Source organism: Rhipicephalus sanguineus, chromosome 10 (genome assembly GCF_013339695.2).
Source record: "Rhipicephalus sanguineus isolate Rsan-2018 chromosome 10, BIME_Rsan_1.4, whole genome shotgun sequence".
Taxonomy (NCBI): domain Eukaryota; kingdom Metazoa; phylum Arthropoda; class Arachnida; order Ixodida; family Ixodidae; genus Rhipicephalus; species Rhipicephalus sanguineus.
In genome coordinates this window covers 108,270,429-108,288,263 of record NC_051185.1, presented here as the reverse complement: position 1 = coordinate 108,288,263, position 17,835 = coordinate 108,270,429, and the positions used below count along the sequence as shown (strand labels likewise).

Genomic DNA, 17,835 nt, shown 5'->3' with positions numbered 1-17,835 from the left:
AATAAACTCCTGTTTAAAATTTTCATTTACTTACTAAGGGAAGAATAGCCCTTATGACGCGAATGAATTTGCCGTAATCTTTCCCGGCCTACTGTTTCCCCCTTCCTCAGAACTCGATACCCTGCGGGAGTTTCTTATAACCATTGACAGAGGCATTACACGGAGCTGCGCAACACGACAGAGACCGAGAGAGAAGACACAAACACATCACTGTGCTTGTGTCTTTTCTCTCTGTCCCTGTCGTTTTACGCTGCTGCGTGTAATTAATCCCACCGAACTAGCACGGAAACGTGTCCCGACAAAGGCAGTCATCTTGGCCGCAAGCAATTTGGTCGCCGCGTGTCTCTTGATGTTCTTAAAAACACCGTGATATCTTACCGGCACTCGAATAGCCAGAGTCGTGAAAAGTAATGCCCAGGTATGGTAAGCGGGTTTCGGGACAGGCCGCTCTTGCAATGATAGTGGTTAGAGCAAAAACAAATATACTCTTATGTCTTTAATTCGTGAGGGGAGCACGCGCACTTTTTCTGGGTATAAAAGGGGAGTGAAAAGAAAGGGCGTAAATGGCCACCTTCTCAAGCATGGGAGTGCGCGGAACTCACATACCTCAGGCCGGGCATGTTTATTCCGTGAAAAAAAAAAAATAGGTGGGTGCTATTATCCGACCACTACGAATCGACGCATTCACCTCCCGCATTGTAGTCGGACGCTGTAACGACTCGACCACCGCTACAGTGCTCCGAAAGCGAGCTGGCCACTGTAGCACTTACTTCATTGTGTACATATATATTAATATATATATATATATATATATATATATTATATATATATATATATATATAATATATATATATATATAGATATATATATATATATATATATAATGTCGAAAGCAAAGAAACAAGAGACAAACGCCCGTTCGCTGGGCCGGCTGTTCTTATTCTCCTTCGTCGTTGTCTGCTTCGCCCTAGCCCAGCTCGCGCCAGTGCCCGAGCGCCGCTTGGATCTTACACTCGGCCACGCTGCGAAATTGCATGGCGAGCTGCAAATTGCCTCTGGAGGGCGTCCTTGCTGTTGCGTGCTGGACGGTCTCGGCCACGCAGCAACTTGATTTCATAGGCTGTGAAAACATGCTTTGGTGGTCGGCTTCTGGCTGTGTCGTGGAGGTAACCGCGAAGGCGGCCTGCTCAAAGGAGGGTGCCGACACAGAATCCGAGGAGGCATCGGTGTCTGCATGGCTTCTCGTGCTGTCTTTTCCACTTCTTTCAGGAATTCAGTCACATCCGCATTGTCAAAAACGAGAGGAGGAATGTCGGGAGCTTCGTCAGAAAAATGAAATCATTCGTGGCTTTGGGGAAACTGAGAAAACCTCTTCTGCAGCCACATTCTCCACGTCAACAACAGAGGGATCATGGGGCAAGTCAACGGGCCGTGGTAATAACGACTCAGCAACTTCCTTGCGCTTGCCCGGTAGACTCCGCCTCGCTCAGCGGAACGTGGTCATGTACCATCGACAACTCTGTAGACGGCTCTTGAAGCCTGCGGAAGAGGCTCCAGTTTGTCGGCGAGCAACGGCGAGGGAAGCCGTAGGTTCTTTTGGTGCCTTCATTGGAAGCGTACCAAGCACGGCCGGAGTTTCATCTGCTCGGGGTCCAAAAGAAAGGCGAAATCTGGATGAGTGGTCTCGGGCTTTCTTAGCGATGTCGTGGCGTCAGATGCCGGCGCAGGAGACAGCGACCAGCACCGGAGTGCAGCACCTGCATCCACATCATGGCAGCCAGGGAACCTATCTGTGTTGGGGGCTCGAGGGCATCGATGGGTCATCAAGGCGGTGCCCCACATGGGCTCGATCTCCGACGGAGGCAGGTTGGGGAATGCCCGAGCTGCACCGTCGAGGTATTGTGGTTCGCAAATGCCATGCGGGGTAGAAACTCTGTCGGCAGACACGACGTCGCAGACATGAAAAAGGGGGCGAAAGAGACATGTCAACCTCTCACAACCATTGAGACCAGGACTGCTGCTTGACGCCTTCGTAGGCATGCCATGCCTTGGCGGCATCGCGAAGGGTGGTCGATGGCCACCAGCCATTTGGATTTTCCCGGCCAGGCATGGCGAGAGCCCTGCGCATTGATGGTAGCCACCCACGCATAGACGTGATCTTAGAAACCCCGGAACACCGGTAGTTCCCATGAAGCCACTGATGGTAATGTGGCTTGCGAAGACCCGAATTTCTCGCGGCGAAACGGTGTAGCTCCTTAGCTAGGAGGTATGTCGCGCGCATGACGTCTGTGAGTGGTCAAAGCGAGGAGCTTGAAGAGACCAAGGCGGTGTGTCCGCGGAGATTACGGGGGCCTCGGCACTCACGTTGGTGTCGAGAACCCGGGATGAGATGCCATGCCGGCGAGTCACTGCGACAGGCTTGCAGCGGTGCGGATGATATCCGCTGCATCGTCGGTTGAACCGCCCCGGAGAACCAGTGGTGGCGGCCGCGGAATATGTAGTCGTCGCGCAATCAGCGCGGCGATGTCGTGAATCAATGGAGAGCGTGGTCGACGCGATGAATGTAAGGCGCCGGTATAGTGCCATCGAGCCGCCGAGGAGGCCTGGCCCTTCCCCGACGGTGCTTGTAGCGCCGGCAGGTAGTGGGTGCCGGGGAGGCTTGGACGCCGTCCCCGAACTGTCCTTCCTGCGGCGGCAGGTATGCGGTGTCCATGTCCTAGGAAGCGCGGATGGCGTTCCTTGACTGGCGAAGATCGACGAACAGAGGCGGCTTCTGCCCTAAGGCTTCGTTTCCGACGACTGCGCCATTGTCACGCAGAGAAACAAGAGACAACGCCCGTTCGCTGGGCCGGCTGTTCTTATTCTCCTTCGTCGTTGTCTGCTTCGTCCTAGCCCAGCTCGCGCCAGTGCCCGAGCGCCGCTCTTGGATCCTTACAATGTATATATCCTTAATGCATTCGCCTAAGGCGACTGGAAGGTTAAAGCCATCAAGTGTAACTATATTGCCGTGCACTTTATATCGAGTGAGACATCACTAATCAACTATCGCTAATTGACTGTCACTAGTCTCACTTTCACTGATTAAATGAATACCCAATGTGTTTCGAATATCGTCATTTAAATAAGCTTTCACTAATCCAATCACTACTCACTTAATTTTCTTCGATTCTCATATATAAGCACAGTCACACTTTCGCTCGCTTTTGTATGGCTTTCGCTCCCATAGACGTTCGTAAGTAACGCGAACGCCGCTTTTTTATGCTCGCCAAGCATCCGATGCCGCACCGCGCAAGCTTTCCATGACGTCTACTGCGCCAGGGGATCGTCTTGGTTAGCTTCTCCTCTATCGCTTCGATTTCACGCTTTCGCAATGACGGAATGAGAGTCACGCGAACGCAGTCTTTTTTCTTTTTTGTTAATCGTGCGAACGCGCAGCACGCGCGCGCCCTGTGAATCCAGGCGCACGTGTAGTCACGTCACTTCAGGCCGAGACAACTGAACGCCGCTTCTTTTATGTTTGCTCACACAAACCCCGCAAGGACGAAATGACTGCGCCGTGTTTTCTTGAAAGCATTACAATATGAAAACCTCCCGACAAATTTTTCTCGTTTTACACGTTCACATATATAAGCGTATACGATTGCTCTCGCATTCTGGCCCTGTCAAAATGCTGAAGTTAATTGAACCTGCGACATTACGCTCATAATACCTTTTTACTGCTGCTTTATATTTCTGTACAGTTTCTACGTAGGCTTAAAAGCCGCTCCTATGTCTTGTACTAAGACCTTTGTAAGAAATGCAACATTTTGCGTACAAAACACCCTAATGGCAAGCAGCATACCGTGCTCGAACATGCCTAATTAGTTGAGTGGCAGCGCCGCTTCGTGAAAATATAACTAAGCTGGTTGTGGTAAACAGGGGGAGACGTTTCGGCCACATCTTCAAACCTTCATTGTTTCAGTTTATGCGTAGTTTCATAGATGCGATGCATCTGGAGCGTTGTTCGCGCCTGCAATTCACGAGATAGCGCACGAATTATTGCTTAACGCCACCGAGCAACTAGAGTTTTTTCAGCTGTGGTCACCGATGAAACACGAGCGCTTGGCTTCGCGCAGGACCCTAGGACGTCTGCTGCAACGCGGCAACGCGTGAGCGCTGTAGCAGACGCCCGGAACTGGAAAGCTGAGATGCGTCGAAAATACATTCGCTGTCATCGTATACCCTCGATGCTATGGACGCTTCGCGTGCTGCCTTGCTGTCATCTGCGCGCGCTTCTTTCTTTCCTTGTCGTTTCATCAGATTTCGCGTTGCCTCCTTGCCCTCAAAAGTGGCGAGTAAGTTAAATTCGTACCACTGCTATCGTACCCCCTCGAGATACGAGAATTCTTGGCTGAGAAATTGCGTGGGCAAGAGAAAGCTTTGTGAATTCGGCGCCTGCTTCTCCCGTTTAACATACGCTTAATCGATGTAGTCATCATGACGAACAGGTAGACGCTGCCTTCGAATTATGTTCAGACAACTCACCGAGGGCGTTATTCCGGCCATTCTCAGATCCACCTAATTTGCAAGTACTGATTCGCTCACAGGAATGACGTGGCTTACGAAGGATATGTGCGCATGATAAAATCTACAGGAAAAAAGAATTAAGAAAAATGATGCGTTCATTTTTTCTCCTCTTGTATCATTTTGCGGATTTAACCTCGCAGCACACATCTTTAACAAACTATGCACCAGCACAGCATAGAGTCCAGCACAGTACTCACATACTCTGTTTATATTAAAAATGTATGACCTTAAGCTTGTTGGTACATAATCATACTTAAAAACAGCGCAATAAACGAAGACAAGAAAGACCAAACAAGACCAGCGCTGACAGGTGCGTTTATTTTTGCTGTACAAATATATACGCATTTTAGAAAGGGAGACGAGGGAGAAGATTTTTCTAACTCATGCGCAGATGCCCTGTTTTGTCAAGGAACGTGAAACGCTCAACAACGGAGACACCTAATATGTGCGTCTGTTAGTGCGATTGATGGGGAGCTGATACATAATGCCGCCTGTTGGTAGCCGGCGCTGGTTTTTCTTGGTCTTTCTTGTCTTCGTTGTACTGCGCCGTTTTTCATTACTCTGTGGTACTTGATGCTGCAGCTTTTTTGAGTGGCTACAAATGCTGAGATGGGCTTCTACATTCATTGCGGTGGAGTTCAACGACAGTCTTTTTGGCTCCATAGGAAATTGTGTACTGGCAGAGGTCAACTATGTTATGTTCTAAGCGAATCGCAGATGAATTGGCGATATTTTTCTGATACTAGACTCTCATGTTCCTTTCTTCAGTCATAATATCAACGGAAATTTTTTTCTGCCATATATTTCTATGCCTCGTTTTTTTTTCTTTTGGCGATCATTATTAAGCTTTGCAAATCTGAAACCACCATCTTATCCTTTCAATTCAGAGCAGCAATATTTTTAATGGAAGACAAAACTGACATATTGAAACTTTATGAGAAGCGGCGCTTTCCTCAAGCTGTTATTAAGCGTTACAAAACTTCATTTTCTGCAATTGGCTTTCTAGAAAAACGATTAAGTACTTGCCAGGCAAGTCAGTAGGGCACCCAAGCTCAGGTTTACGGCGCGACGAGAGCGCCGCGCTGCGGCTGTGGAGAGAAGCTCTAGCGAAACTGGGGGCAGGCGCATACTACTCATCCTGTTTTTCGGCAGCGGGAACACGCACGCGCGCGTTGCTCCGTCGGTGCGGGGAACTGGGGATCCGTGCCGACAGCTTGGCATGCTGAACCAAGCGGCTTGCTGTGCGAAGCTATATTTCCGCGTTGGCAGATGCGACCCCGCGGAAGCGGAAGCAAGGTCCGAAGTATTACTGTCTCGTGAGCTGCCACAACAGTGCAGACAACACCAAGGCACGCGATTCACGTGTGAAACTGTATCTGTTCCCGGGCATGTCGCACGAGAAATAAAGGCGACAAGCGTGGATCACTGCAGTACGGAGAATGAAGTATGTCCTTCCTGACAGCGCTGTCTCGCCTTCTGTTTTGGCTGTCTGAGTTCATCGCTTTCGTTCGTTTCGACTGCCTGAATCGGTGCGTAACGCGGCGCAAGCACGCAGAGACTACAGTAATGATTACTCGCTGTCTTCTGGCATTGTGAAAGTCCAGTTACGGTTGGAGATGAAACAACTTTGTGTTTTCATTACCCGTGTTCGTGAGACCTACCCGTCGTTGTTGAAAGTTCACACTCGCGTTATACCGTTAGCGTTGCGCGGTTGGTTGAATTCAACTGAACACGGCACATTGACAAAATTAATGTTTGGCGCCTGCAATTTACGCGTCGGGAAGGCTGCTTTATCACGCCGGAACGAACGTCTGTGCATTTTCAGCAAGCTTTCACATCGTTCTGCAGGTTTTCTTTGTTTTTGTCACTTTATTAGGATGATATATATTTAAGCCGCTAAATATAACTGGCACTTAATACATGCTTTGCAATTCCAACCTCGACGTAACCACCTTCTGACCTTGAGCGATTTTCTAGCCGCGTTCGCGCAGCAGGTTTTATACGCCTGTCAAGTCGATATCCTCATAAAAAGAGGCCCCGCAACGGTGGTCTAGTGGTTATGGCGCTCGACTGCTGACACGAAGGTCGCGGGATCAAATCTCGGCCGCGGCAGCTGCATTTTCGATGGAGGCCAAAATGTTCGAGGCCCGTGTACTTAGATTTATGTGCACGTTAAGGAACTCCAGGCGGTCGAAATTTCCGGAGCCCTCCACTACGGCGTCCCTCATAGTCATATCGTGGTTTTGTTACGTTAAACCGCAGATATTGTTATTATTATCATAAAAGAGAGTGCAAGCACGACGTGAGGGCTGAAAAAACGAGGCGAGCAGTTCATCTTGCTTCACAATGGTTAAAGCTCAGCTAGCTGTCTGGCGTCTTAATCGGCATGTGATGCTCCAGAGGCACGGAGGACTTGACTCTAACCTTCTCAGGAAAAAGTGTCATGGCCGCATAATTTCTTTTTCTCGCACGCCGCAAACGTTTGTTCACGAAAGTACACGGCTGCTACTGCAAGCATGACATATCAAAACAACAATCATATGATTGATAGTCCACAGCGCAGAACATCGATGGCGTGCACGGCTTCATTTCGGAGTACATGTGGACCATTACGCATCTTTAACATGACAGAATGAGACTTACCTCGAGGTATACGTCTTGCACGGTGTAATCGCGACTTGGGAAATGCATTTCGCTTTGAGTTGGGCGTCGTTGTCGCCGATCATCTGCACTCCACCGTAAACGTGATTGACGAGCCTTTCTCCTTTTATCAAGTTCGCTATTCGGAAGTGCCTGTCCAGCTGAAGGTCTTTTTGAAGCCGCACTGCTGGCGGTACATTGTGAGACCCGCAAGTGCACCGCGAGAGCTCTGCACGTGCGTGGAAGCGGGCGGCAAAGCATTGGAGAGAAGGGAAAACGCACGTTGTTTGCCCCCAGTATCTATTTTTATGCCACAGATGGCGCTGCCTGTCAAGAGTAGCAGCACCACTAAGCGATGCTTGGGGAGCCTACGACGTATATGCGCGAACACCCACCACACGACTCAGGCAACACAGGCGATAGCGATTACACGTCCTACGGAAATGGACCCGCTTTTGACAACGTCAGTTCCGGTATCGGCTTAGAGTGTACTGTCTCCGTGACTTTCGTCGGCAAGGTGACCAAGCAGATGCGCCTAGCCCCGGAAGGAAAAGCCTAGCGATATCCGCTTCAATAGAGGAATTATGCGCATGAAGCCGCACACTTGAAGCAATCCGGATATGTAAGTACAGTTCGTTGTTTCACTCCATTATTTCTAAGGGAGCACAGCTAGCTACTCGCACTCGCGTAGTGCCAATGGATATGAACAATAACTCTCACGCAAGTGCCGCCCTGTGTGTGAGCTGTTCTGCGGGACAGCAGCATCTCAGGTCAGCAACGCCCGGAGATGCGTCTCTCTTTCAGTGCTTACCCTGATGTTCTCCAGAATGCAGGAGAAGATTCCCATGGGGATCTGGAGCAGGCCGGCGCCACCCACGACCCACGCGAGCGCCTTGTACTGTCTCGGAATGGGTGCGTTCATGTACACGGGAGGAATGTACGTGGTCAACCGGTGCACGCATGCCGCCTGTCATGACAGAACAAGATCACAAAACTGGGTTATGATAGGTGCAAGAAGTTGTGCATACGTAGTACAAGTCCTCAAAAGTTACATTGATCACGATTTGCGCTGGGGCCAGTAGGAATAGCATAGCTGTCGTTATAATACGGTACCGCAATGTTATAATGAATACTTAATGATCAGAGCGAAAGAAAAACGCAGGGCGAGCGCTTTTTTAACACGAAAGTGTTTTATGCCCGAGTCCACCAAGTTTCCGTCACGGAAATACGTCAGCAAAATGAACGCCATGAAATGGCAAAGAAAGAACTATAAGGAAAAGTTCCGTTGACAGGAGCCGAATCCATGACCTCTCAGTCCGCGAAGACGGCTGGCGGGCGTTTAGACCACTGAGCTACCGCCAAACACATAACGGAGGCAACGTGAATGCACCTTTTATCTTTCACGCTTTCCTCTCACGGTGCTCTTGCATAGATGGATGGATGGATCCTATGAGCGTCCCCTTTATAACGGGGTGGTGACATGTGTGCCACCTGGCTCGAAAAAAAAAGCAAAAAATGCGCCGTTGCTGCGACCGCTCCATTCGGCGCGTTTCCAATGGAAGTGTAATTTCGTTTAACCCGCCGCGAGGTAGTGGCTTTTGGTCCAAGCCTCGCTCATAGCATCCATCCATAACGAAAAATAGCTGTCCGACGCTCGCCTGGCTGTCGCACCGCGTTCCCTGCTCGCCCTGTGAGAATTAACAGCCAGGCTGTAACAGCCAAAGCGTCGCGCAAGACACGACGCTTTGGAGGAGTGCATAACGAGTGTGAGTGTTTATTATATGCTTGTTGATGCCATATTTGCGCGGGATTCACCATATGTGGTGTCCACGTATATGTTAAGAACTTCAGCTACCGCAAGGGTTAAATCATGCTCATGGGCGTTAGTCGCAGGTACGGAGATGTGCCACTAGGCGTCAACGTGAGTGCGTCCACATCAGACGTTGGTACATCTGCTAAACAACAATAAACATTACACAAGTTCTGATATACCAATGCACTAAAGCAATCGAGTACTCTGTTACGACACGTGTCACTTTCGTGTTATACCGATTCCTATGACAGAGGGATCAACCATCTTTTTTAGAGTATTGTAAAACTCACTCACGACAATGTCCTTTTAAAAGGAATGTTCTCACGTCATGCATAATGTCCGCGTGGCGACAGCAATGTTCACACACAAGACACACAAGAAACGTTCGCACTTTGCCGAAGAGTTCATCCCACAGTCCTTTGCCTTGTTGTCGATTCTATGTTCGGGCAAAACGACGTAGATTATTAGCTCGGGCCCCTGTTGGGCCCGATCTGCGGTCGGGCCGGGCTGGGCCGGGTAGGTGAAATTTTTTCTCGGGTTCGGGCCGGGCCCGGGTCTAGCTTTGAGTCACCGAGGCGGGTTCGTGTGGGTAAACTTGAACGAGTTCCGGGCCCAGGCCGGGCCCCGGTCGAGAATCTCGGCCCGTGCAGTGCTCTAGCCTAGATGTCACGACATGACTGGCTTCATTTGCCTTAACGGCAAACAAGGCGATGTATGCAGCTCTTTGCTGGCTGCTTCGCATTACATCGATTCCCACAGTGCGTGGGATCTGCCGGTCTGTTTTTTTATAGTGTACCGCTCGCTTGCCCTGGCGTGATTGGTCAGAATAGCGCTTGCGTGTGAAAAACAGTGATCTTTATTCGGACCAATCGCGCGGGGCCAATTGAACGGTTCGCTTTCTGAACCGTTACATATGATGACGCCTCAGTATAATTTTTTTTCTTCAGTTGCGAACCTCTCCTTCGGGCGGAATATGATCCCCGTAATCCGATGCGCGATACGTTATCTGCTCAACATACAGACGCAGTTTAGCGTCTCGGTACTGGAATGAACGTCTCTCACCGTCATCGCTATGGGACAGATGATGGTCCAGCAGATCTTCATATAGAAGTTGGGTCCTCGGCCAAGCATGAACTGCACGTCGAACGAGAACCGTCGCAGGCCTGTGAAAAGAGATTGCGAATGCCGCGTAATCTGAATGCAGCTAATTTAGTTCCGGTAACGATGGTGTAATCATGTGGGTGCAGAAAAAAAGCGCTACTTTGAAGCGGCCAAATTGCGGTAAGAAAGGACACACATGCATCAGCTTTTAAAGCGGAAAGTTGCGCTAGTTGGTAACGTAAATAATAAGACATGTTTGCTAGCGAAAAAGACGTGGACGAGAAGACTAGCGTTGTCCCGTATTCCTTCTTCTCGTCCACGTCTTTTTTGCTAGTAAACATGCCCTATTATTTATCGACTTATATCAATGAAAATTTTAAAAGCAAAGAAAGAAAGCTGGCCGACATTAATCAATGATGCATGTTGAGCTTGCTGGTATAGACTATGTTACGAAAGGCATATGGGCACCGCCATCATGGGCTGTTAAACGAATGTTTTCTTATTTTTGTATATCTGACGCGAACTGATAAAGCCGGAAACGCCGAATGCACCAACCCAACAGTTTTCATGTGTACACGCCCACCGTAACACTGTTCGCTTAGTTGTTCAAGATAAAACACGGCAAGGTTAACAGCCCAGCATGGCGGCACAGAAACCCGTCCGTAAAATAGTCTATAGCATATTGCGGGATAAAGGTGCAGCTCAAACATGGCACCGCGGCAAGTGCGTGCCTGTTTAACCTTTCCTCGTGTCCTCTGACGGTACACCCTTATTCCTCCAGATGACCGACATCATTCGTGCTCGCGCGAAAGGTTGCTCGCAGTCACCGTCATGTGGCGAAGTAAGCAACAATAAATTTGCATTGGAGCACAATACCCAACTACACTCGGGTACTCATCAGAACCGGGTTACACCCAAATTTTTCATTAGGGAGGCTATCTATAAAATCAAATCAAATTTTATTTCAACATACGTACAAACGATATTGAAGACCATGAACTGAAAGCCAGCAAGGCTTTTAGTTCATGCCCCATAGCTAGGCCCCACGTCCCATGATGACGCGAACAGACAGGGCTCTGAGATAGAGCTACAGATACCCACCACTTTAGTTTACTCATTTGTTGAGAACACATATACGTCAATCTCTGCTGCACTCATTGTGCAGCCGAGAGTTCGGGCGCGGCAACAACTACCCCACAGCAGACTTCTGTCCAGTATATATCACTCTGTATCGTAAAAGCGCCTTCAGCTGGATATGTTGCAGTGTTTCCATTATGAAACGAGCGCACACGCACGCAATAATCATGAAGTGTTGTCCTCCCTTTTTTCTTTTTTTTTTTCCTTCTCCGTACGCTAATTTCTCCATGCAAGTAGCTCTATATATGGGCTGCAAAGGTACGATTTGGTTTGTATCGACTCAGAAGACGATCGAACGACGCACTCAGCGCCGTACCAGTGATCGCTCACACTTGGTGACGTAAATTTTGGGTGAGCTGTCATACAACCTGATGACATAACGGCAACACAGCTGGGTGACGAAAAAATGTGAAAGTCCGCTTATAAGGCGGGTAAAATATGAAGAGAAGATATTATGCGTAGCCCGTCCTAAATCAATTCACACGCCGAAAGATCACAGCAAAACGACTCTTGCTTGCAACGATATCGTCAACACCTTCGGGTAAACGTGGAGCGCGGCACAGACAAAGGACGAGAAACGGACGACTTTTTTCTGTGCCGCGCTGCACGTTTAACCAAAGATGTTAATATACCAACTCGCCCAGATCGCCGTATTAAATCAGGATATTGTCAAGCTTCAACATTCCGCTCCAAAACAACAAAGTGCCCGTAGTCTATTAATACATAATCCTTGAAAGTATTTTTTATTACAAAGCACAGCTCACTGTATCTAGGAAAATGTATGCAGTATATACCACAGTTTTTTGTTCTGAGTACCTACAGCTTGCATTGTGGCTGCCCTGCGTGTTCCACTCTGGCTGGGAGTTTCTTCTTCTTCTTCTTTTTTTTCTTTTTTTTAACAATCAGGCCCCTCCTCGAGCATGAGTTTAAATCAGATCCTCTAAACTCCAGAAGACACATGCAGTAAGTTCCGTAAGCTGCTCGTGTGTTCTTCTCGCCCCGTCATTCAACTTCCTTTAGGAACGGTCGCTGCGAATGCCGTTTCCTTTATTATGTGCTACCGCATCATCCGTGACATTCAATCCCCCCTTTACTGGAACTCAGAAACGTGGCCACTTCGCTGAGTTTCCATGTATGCGTGAAATTATAGGGTATTTCACAGCGTCTTAACTGCTTTTGAAATCATTCATCAAGGTGTTTCTGTGAGTCCTTCCAATATGGCTCCTGACTTACTGCTTCTCTTATATCAAAGAACTTTAATTGGTTCACCATTTTGATAAAATATTGCACTAGCACATCCGCACAGTCTATAGACTGTCTAAATTTATTTTTATAAGGGATCGCTGGAAGCAAACTGAGGATAGTATACCGGAAATTACCTTATCAATGAATTTTTAAGAAATAAGAATCACCTCGTCCTCGAAAAACACAAAGTATATCCTTCGCAATCGTGATTTCGCTGGAATGCGGTGGATGTTCATAACGCACCTCGGGTCCTGAAGATTCGTTTCGCGATGCTGTGAATACGTCACAATAGCCGGCACTGGAATTCGACGTGTGACCCTTAATGTTTCTCTCATCGAAAGTGATCCTCTAAAGCTACGGCTGAAAACGAAATTCCTATTCCTTCACAGTCACCCGCCATGGTGGTCCAGTGATTACGATGCTTGATTGCTGACCCGAAGGTAGCGGGATCGAATTCCGGCCACTGCGGCCGCATTTCGATGGAGGCGAAATGCTAGAGGCCCGTGTACTTTGGTTTAGGTGCACGTTAAAGTACGCCAGATGGTCAAATATTTCCGGAGCCCTCCACTACGGTGTCCCTCGTTATCGTATCGTGATTTGGGGACGTAATACCCCAACACTTATTAATATTTCTTCACAGTTGACAGGCGAACGTCCAAGCACTGACCCCCCACGGTGGTCTAGATGTTATGGTGCTCGACTGCTGACCCGCAGGTCGCGGGATCGAATCCCGGCCGCGGCTGCCGCATTTTCGGTGGAGGCGAAAATGCTTGAGGCCCGTGTACTTAGATTTAGGTGCACGTTGAAGAATCCCAGGTGGCCGAAATTTCCGGAGCCCTCCACTACGGCGTCTCTCATAAACATATCTTGGTTTTGGGACGTTAAACCCCAATAATTATTATATTATCCAAGAACTGATCAGTATCTATATAATGAGACCGCTTGAAAAGCACAGCGCCGAAGGAAGCGCCTGCCCAGCGAACGATGAGCAGGCGATATCTTACCGTAGATGTATATGACGAACACAATCTCGACAAGCGGTATGAACTGGTTCATGACGCCATGGATGGTGTGGTCTTCGAGCAGCTTGACGATGTACGTGCCTCCCTGGGTGACGGTCGGGAAGCCCGACACGAACATGCCGATGCACACGAAGAAGGCCACCTTGTTGATGTTGTTGTTGGCGCGCACTTGCGGGAACAAGTCCTCCGCGCACGCGATCACCGTGCACACGTTGAAGATCTGCGCACGGCAAGCGGTGGATGAGACGCTGCGCACACGAACATTGATGCAAGTTGCGCAGTGTCGGCTTCAACCAAGAATTCTTTGGCAAGCGCGGCACAGGAGCTGGCAAAAAGAGGACCATGTCCAATTTCTCATTGATTTATTTATTTATTTATTTATTTATTTATTTATTTATTTATTTATTTATTTATTTATTTGAGCTTTCGTGGTCATTGGAATTCTAGAAGCACAAACAACCAGCTAGTTTTGACGAAAACGATTTAAAAAAACCACTAAGAACAACGATATTGGAGGCGCCACTCCCTTTGAAAGTCTGACCCGCTGTGATAGTAGCTTAGCACGGAGGGTTTCGCGTTGCAAAGGTCGAGGGCGTGGGTTCGACTCTAGGCCATGGCGGCCGCATTTCGAAGGGGAAGAGATGCAAAGAACGTTCGCGTGCTTACATTTAGGTTCACGTTAAAGATCTCCAGATGGTCGAAATGTAATCCGGAGTCCCCCACCACGGCGTGCCTCATAATCAAATGGTGGTTTTGGCACGTAATACTCCGGCAATTGTTACTATTGCCTGAAGGTCTTACACCTGGACGATTAGACTGACTATACACTTTCCACGAAAACAAAGTGAACGTCCGTACTTAGGAATTCTCAGGTGGTCCGTAAGAGAGAGAGAGAGAATGGACTTTTATTATTATTGAATTTACAGAAAACCATCGTTGGGTGGGGCGGCACGCCATTATTCGACCAACATAGGGTAACGCTAGCTATTAGCCAACAAGAGTCATTATTTAGCGGATATTAGCCAAAACCAACCTTTATAGTATCGTTACTTGTTGCGCCAGCTATATGACATGCTTAATTGCTGGAGCGGCTGTATGATATGGTTGCTTGTTGGACCGGCCGTATGAGATGGTTACTCGCGGCAACAATTGTACTGCCTTGCTTTGGTCGTGGTTTATGAAGTTTAGTGTCCCACATGGTTCCAAGCTATGAGCGACGTCGTAATGAAGGGCTGCGGATGATTTTGACCACCCAGGGTTCTCTAGCAAAACTTTGATTTGGGAGAGCTGGTTCATCGTCGAGGTTGTTTAGGGTTCTTTAACTTGCACTTAATATTTATTTATATATTTATTTATTGAACACTGCATACCAAGAACTGGCCCAAGCAGGACAGGTACAAGAGGCAGGATATAAAAAAAACACATATAGCACAGTACACGGGCGTCAAGCGTTTAGCCCCCATCAAAGTGCGACCGCCGCAGCCGGGATCGAACCCGCGCCTTTCAGACCAGCAGCCTAGCACCGTAACCACTGAGCCACCGCGAGGGCCCCGTCCTGTTTCCTCTGATACGGCACTGGCATGTACACCTACATAAGAATCCGTGTATTCCCATGTACCGTACGGAGTTACCGTATGGGCGCACGTTTACAGGGCGAAGTAGCCCTAGAATGCTTACGCATTAAACTTCATCATTTTCAACATCAAGAAGAGCAGCAGCGAGTACCTCACACCACTGCTCTAATGATGGGCCTACTCACCATTGTGTCAACTGATATGATGAAGAGTGCAGAGAAGAATATGCCGGTCCAGAGACGCGGCCAGGACATCGTCTTCAACACCTCCGGGAAGATGACGAACGGGAACACGAAGGCTGCACAACGCGGCACCATTTTATCAAGTATGCTTTAGAACTGCCACAGCTCTTGAAGTACACTAGACATGCAGGCTCGACCTTCAAGTATATTGTCGAAGCATGCGAACCAAATATTTCTTGAGAACCAATATCAATGAGAACTAACAGGCAATAATGCCAAGGAAAGCATAGGAGGTGTTATTTACAGTAATTAGGATATAAATGTGAAGAAAGTAAAGTGAACGAAAAGATAACCTGCCGCCGGCAGGGACCGAACCTGCGACTTTCGAATAACGCGTCCAATGCTACCACTGAGCTACGGCGGCGGTCATCCCCCCGTCCACCTTATGGGGTATATATGTGTATTTAAACCTAGTAGTGTTAGTCAGCGCTGATCGCAGCCATGGCAGCAAGTGTGGAACACTCTTTTTCTGCCTGTTGGCGTCCCGTAGCACGTGATATTTTTACGAGCCGGCAGCTGACCAATAATCCCTCGCATAATACCTGAAAGCATCAAGTCTGCCAGAGCGAGACCCTCGCTATGAATGAAGGAAAGAAGATGACTTTTAAGGGCTCGTTTTTCTTTGTTAGACACAATAATAATGAGAACTAGCAGACAATAAAGCTTCAAAGAGAGTGAGGACGAGCCTGTGTGCGCAGAGAGAGAGCGCGCGCTAGAGAAAGCGGCAACTTCGCGTTCCGCTTGTAAACTGTACGTGCAGCGCTCGACTACAGAATTTGCCTTGTAAAGACGTTATATTAGCGGGCACTCGGTGACGATTCATGACAGCGACAGTCAAGGCGGGGCCGACTCTCAGTACGAGGAGCGTGCTGTCAGAGAAGAGGACGACTCACTAGAAGGCGCTAGAGAGCGCAACCCATTACTCATCTCGAAGGCTTCGTAACAATTACCCCGGGTACATAAAGGGAGCCGCCTGGCGACCTAGCAGCTCGTTACTATGAGCGGGCCATGGTAGAGCTTCAGGCGCTCCACGTTGACAATGTCGCACAGATGGTTCCATGGGTTCGATCAGGTAGTTGGCCGCGGATGTGCGTTCGACGACACGGTAGAGGCCTTCGTAATTGGGCAGTAGTATGGAAGAGAGGCCAGATGCAGTGGTAGGGACCGAGAGCCATACGAGCGCTCCAGGGAGGAACGTGGGTGCAGAAGTGTTGGTCTCACCGCAGATGCTCTTCTGCCGCTCTTGGTCATGCGTAATAAAGGTCGTGGAGAGCTCGCGACACTTCTCAGCAAGTCTGGCTGTGGCAGAAATAGGCACATTCAGATCGATACGGCTTGTAGGGAAGGATTGTGTCGATTGTGTCGATTGTGTGCGACGGGTGCCTGCCGTACAATAAGAAAAAGGGTGAGAAACCAGTACTCAGAGGGGCGGTATAGTAGGCGTAAGTGACGAAGGGCTGAATGGCATCCCAATTTGTGTGGTCGGTGGCAACGTACATCGAGAGCATGTCGCCGAGCGTGCGGTTAAAGCGTTCGGTCAGGCCATTCGTCTGCGGGTGGTAAGCAGTAGTTTTGCGGTGAACAACGTTGCACTCTTTGAGAATGGCTTCGACGACTTCCAACAAGAAGACACGGCCTCGATCACTCAGAAGCTCCTGGTGTGGACCGTGACGCAGCATGAATCGGTGGAGCAGGAAGGAGGCCACATCGCGCGCTGTAGCCGCTGGGAGGGCGGCAGTTCCAGCGTATCGCGTGAGGTGGTCTACAGCGACGATGGCCCAGCGGTTACCAGCGGACGTCAGAGGAAGTGGCCCATAGAAATCGATGCCAACGCGCCCAAACGGTCGGTCAGGGCAAGGTAGAGGTTGCAGACCTGCCGGCGACAGGTGCGTTGAAGTTTTGCGGCGCTGACAATCGATGCAGGAGCGAACGAACTTCTGCACGTAGCGGTACATCCCTCGCCAAAAGTACCGTTAGCGAATGCGGTGGTACGTTTTCGATACCCCAGAGTGTGCACACTGCGGATCAGAGCGGAACGGCTCGCATATGTCAGAACGCAGACTGCGGGGTATTACTAGTAGCCACTAGCGCCCGTCGACGTTGCAATTGCGTCGGTGGAGGAGGTCGTCGCGAACGGCGAAATGGTGGGCTTGACGACGCAACGCGCGAGTGAATGGTGTGGTCGATGTATCACTCAGCAAGTCTATCATCCTTGCGCTGTTCGGTAGCAATGGTGTGAATGTCGATGAAAGAAACTGCAAAGTGACACACTGAGCTGTGGGCATTGTCGTCAGGCAAGGGAGAGCGCGACAGGGCGTCGGCGTCAGCATGCTGGTGTCCGTTGCGGTACACCACGCGGATGTCGTTGTCTTGCAGGCGAAGTGCCCAACGGGCGCGATGGCCTGAGGCATCCTTCAATGACGACAACCAGCACAGTGCATGATGGTCGGTGACGACATCAAATGGGCGACCATACAAATAAGGTCGGAACTTCG

The 17,835-nt window shown here is 49.2% G+C and overlaps 1 protein-coding gene across 1 annotated transcript in view; it reads right to left on the bottom strand.

The window, feature by feature from the left end:
* The window catches only part of LOC119406645 (sodium- and chloride-dependent glycine transporter 2), a 91,407-nt gene that overhangs the window by 26,308 nt on the left and 47,264 nt on the right, over window positions 1-17,835 (bottom strand). Inside the window, exons 7-10 of the mRNA XM_049420169.1 lie at window positions 15,284-15,396; window positions 13,507-13,744; window positions 10,082-10,182; window positions 8,018-8,173 (exon numbers count right to left, since the gene is read on the bottom strand). Coding sequence (XP_049276126.1) covers window positions 8,018-8,173; window positions 10,082-10,182; window positions 13,507-13,744; window positions 15,284-15,396 — 608 coding nt within the window. The remainder of the gene's footprint in view (window positions 1-8,017; window positions 8,174-10,081; window positions 10,183-13,506; window positions 13,745-15,283; window positions 15,397-17,835) is intronic.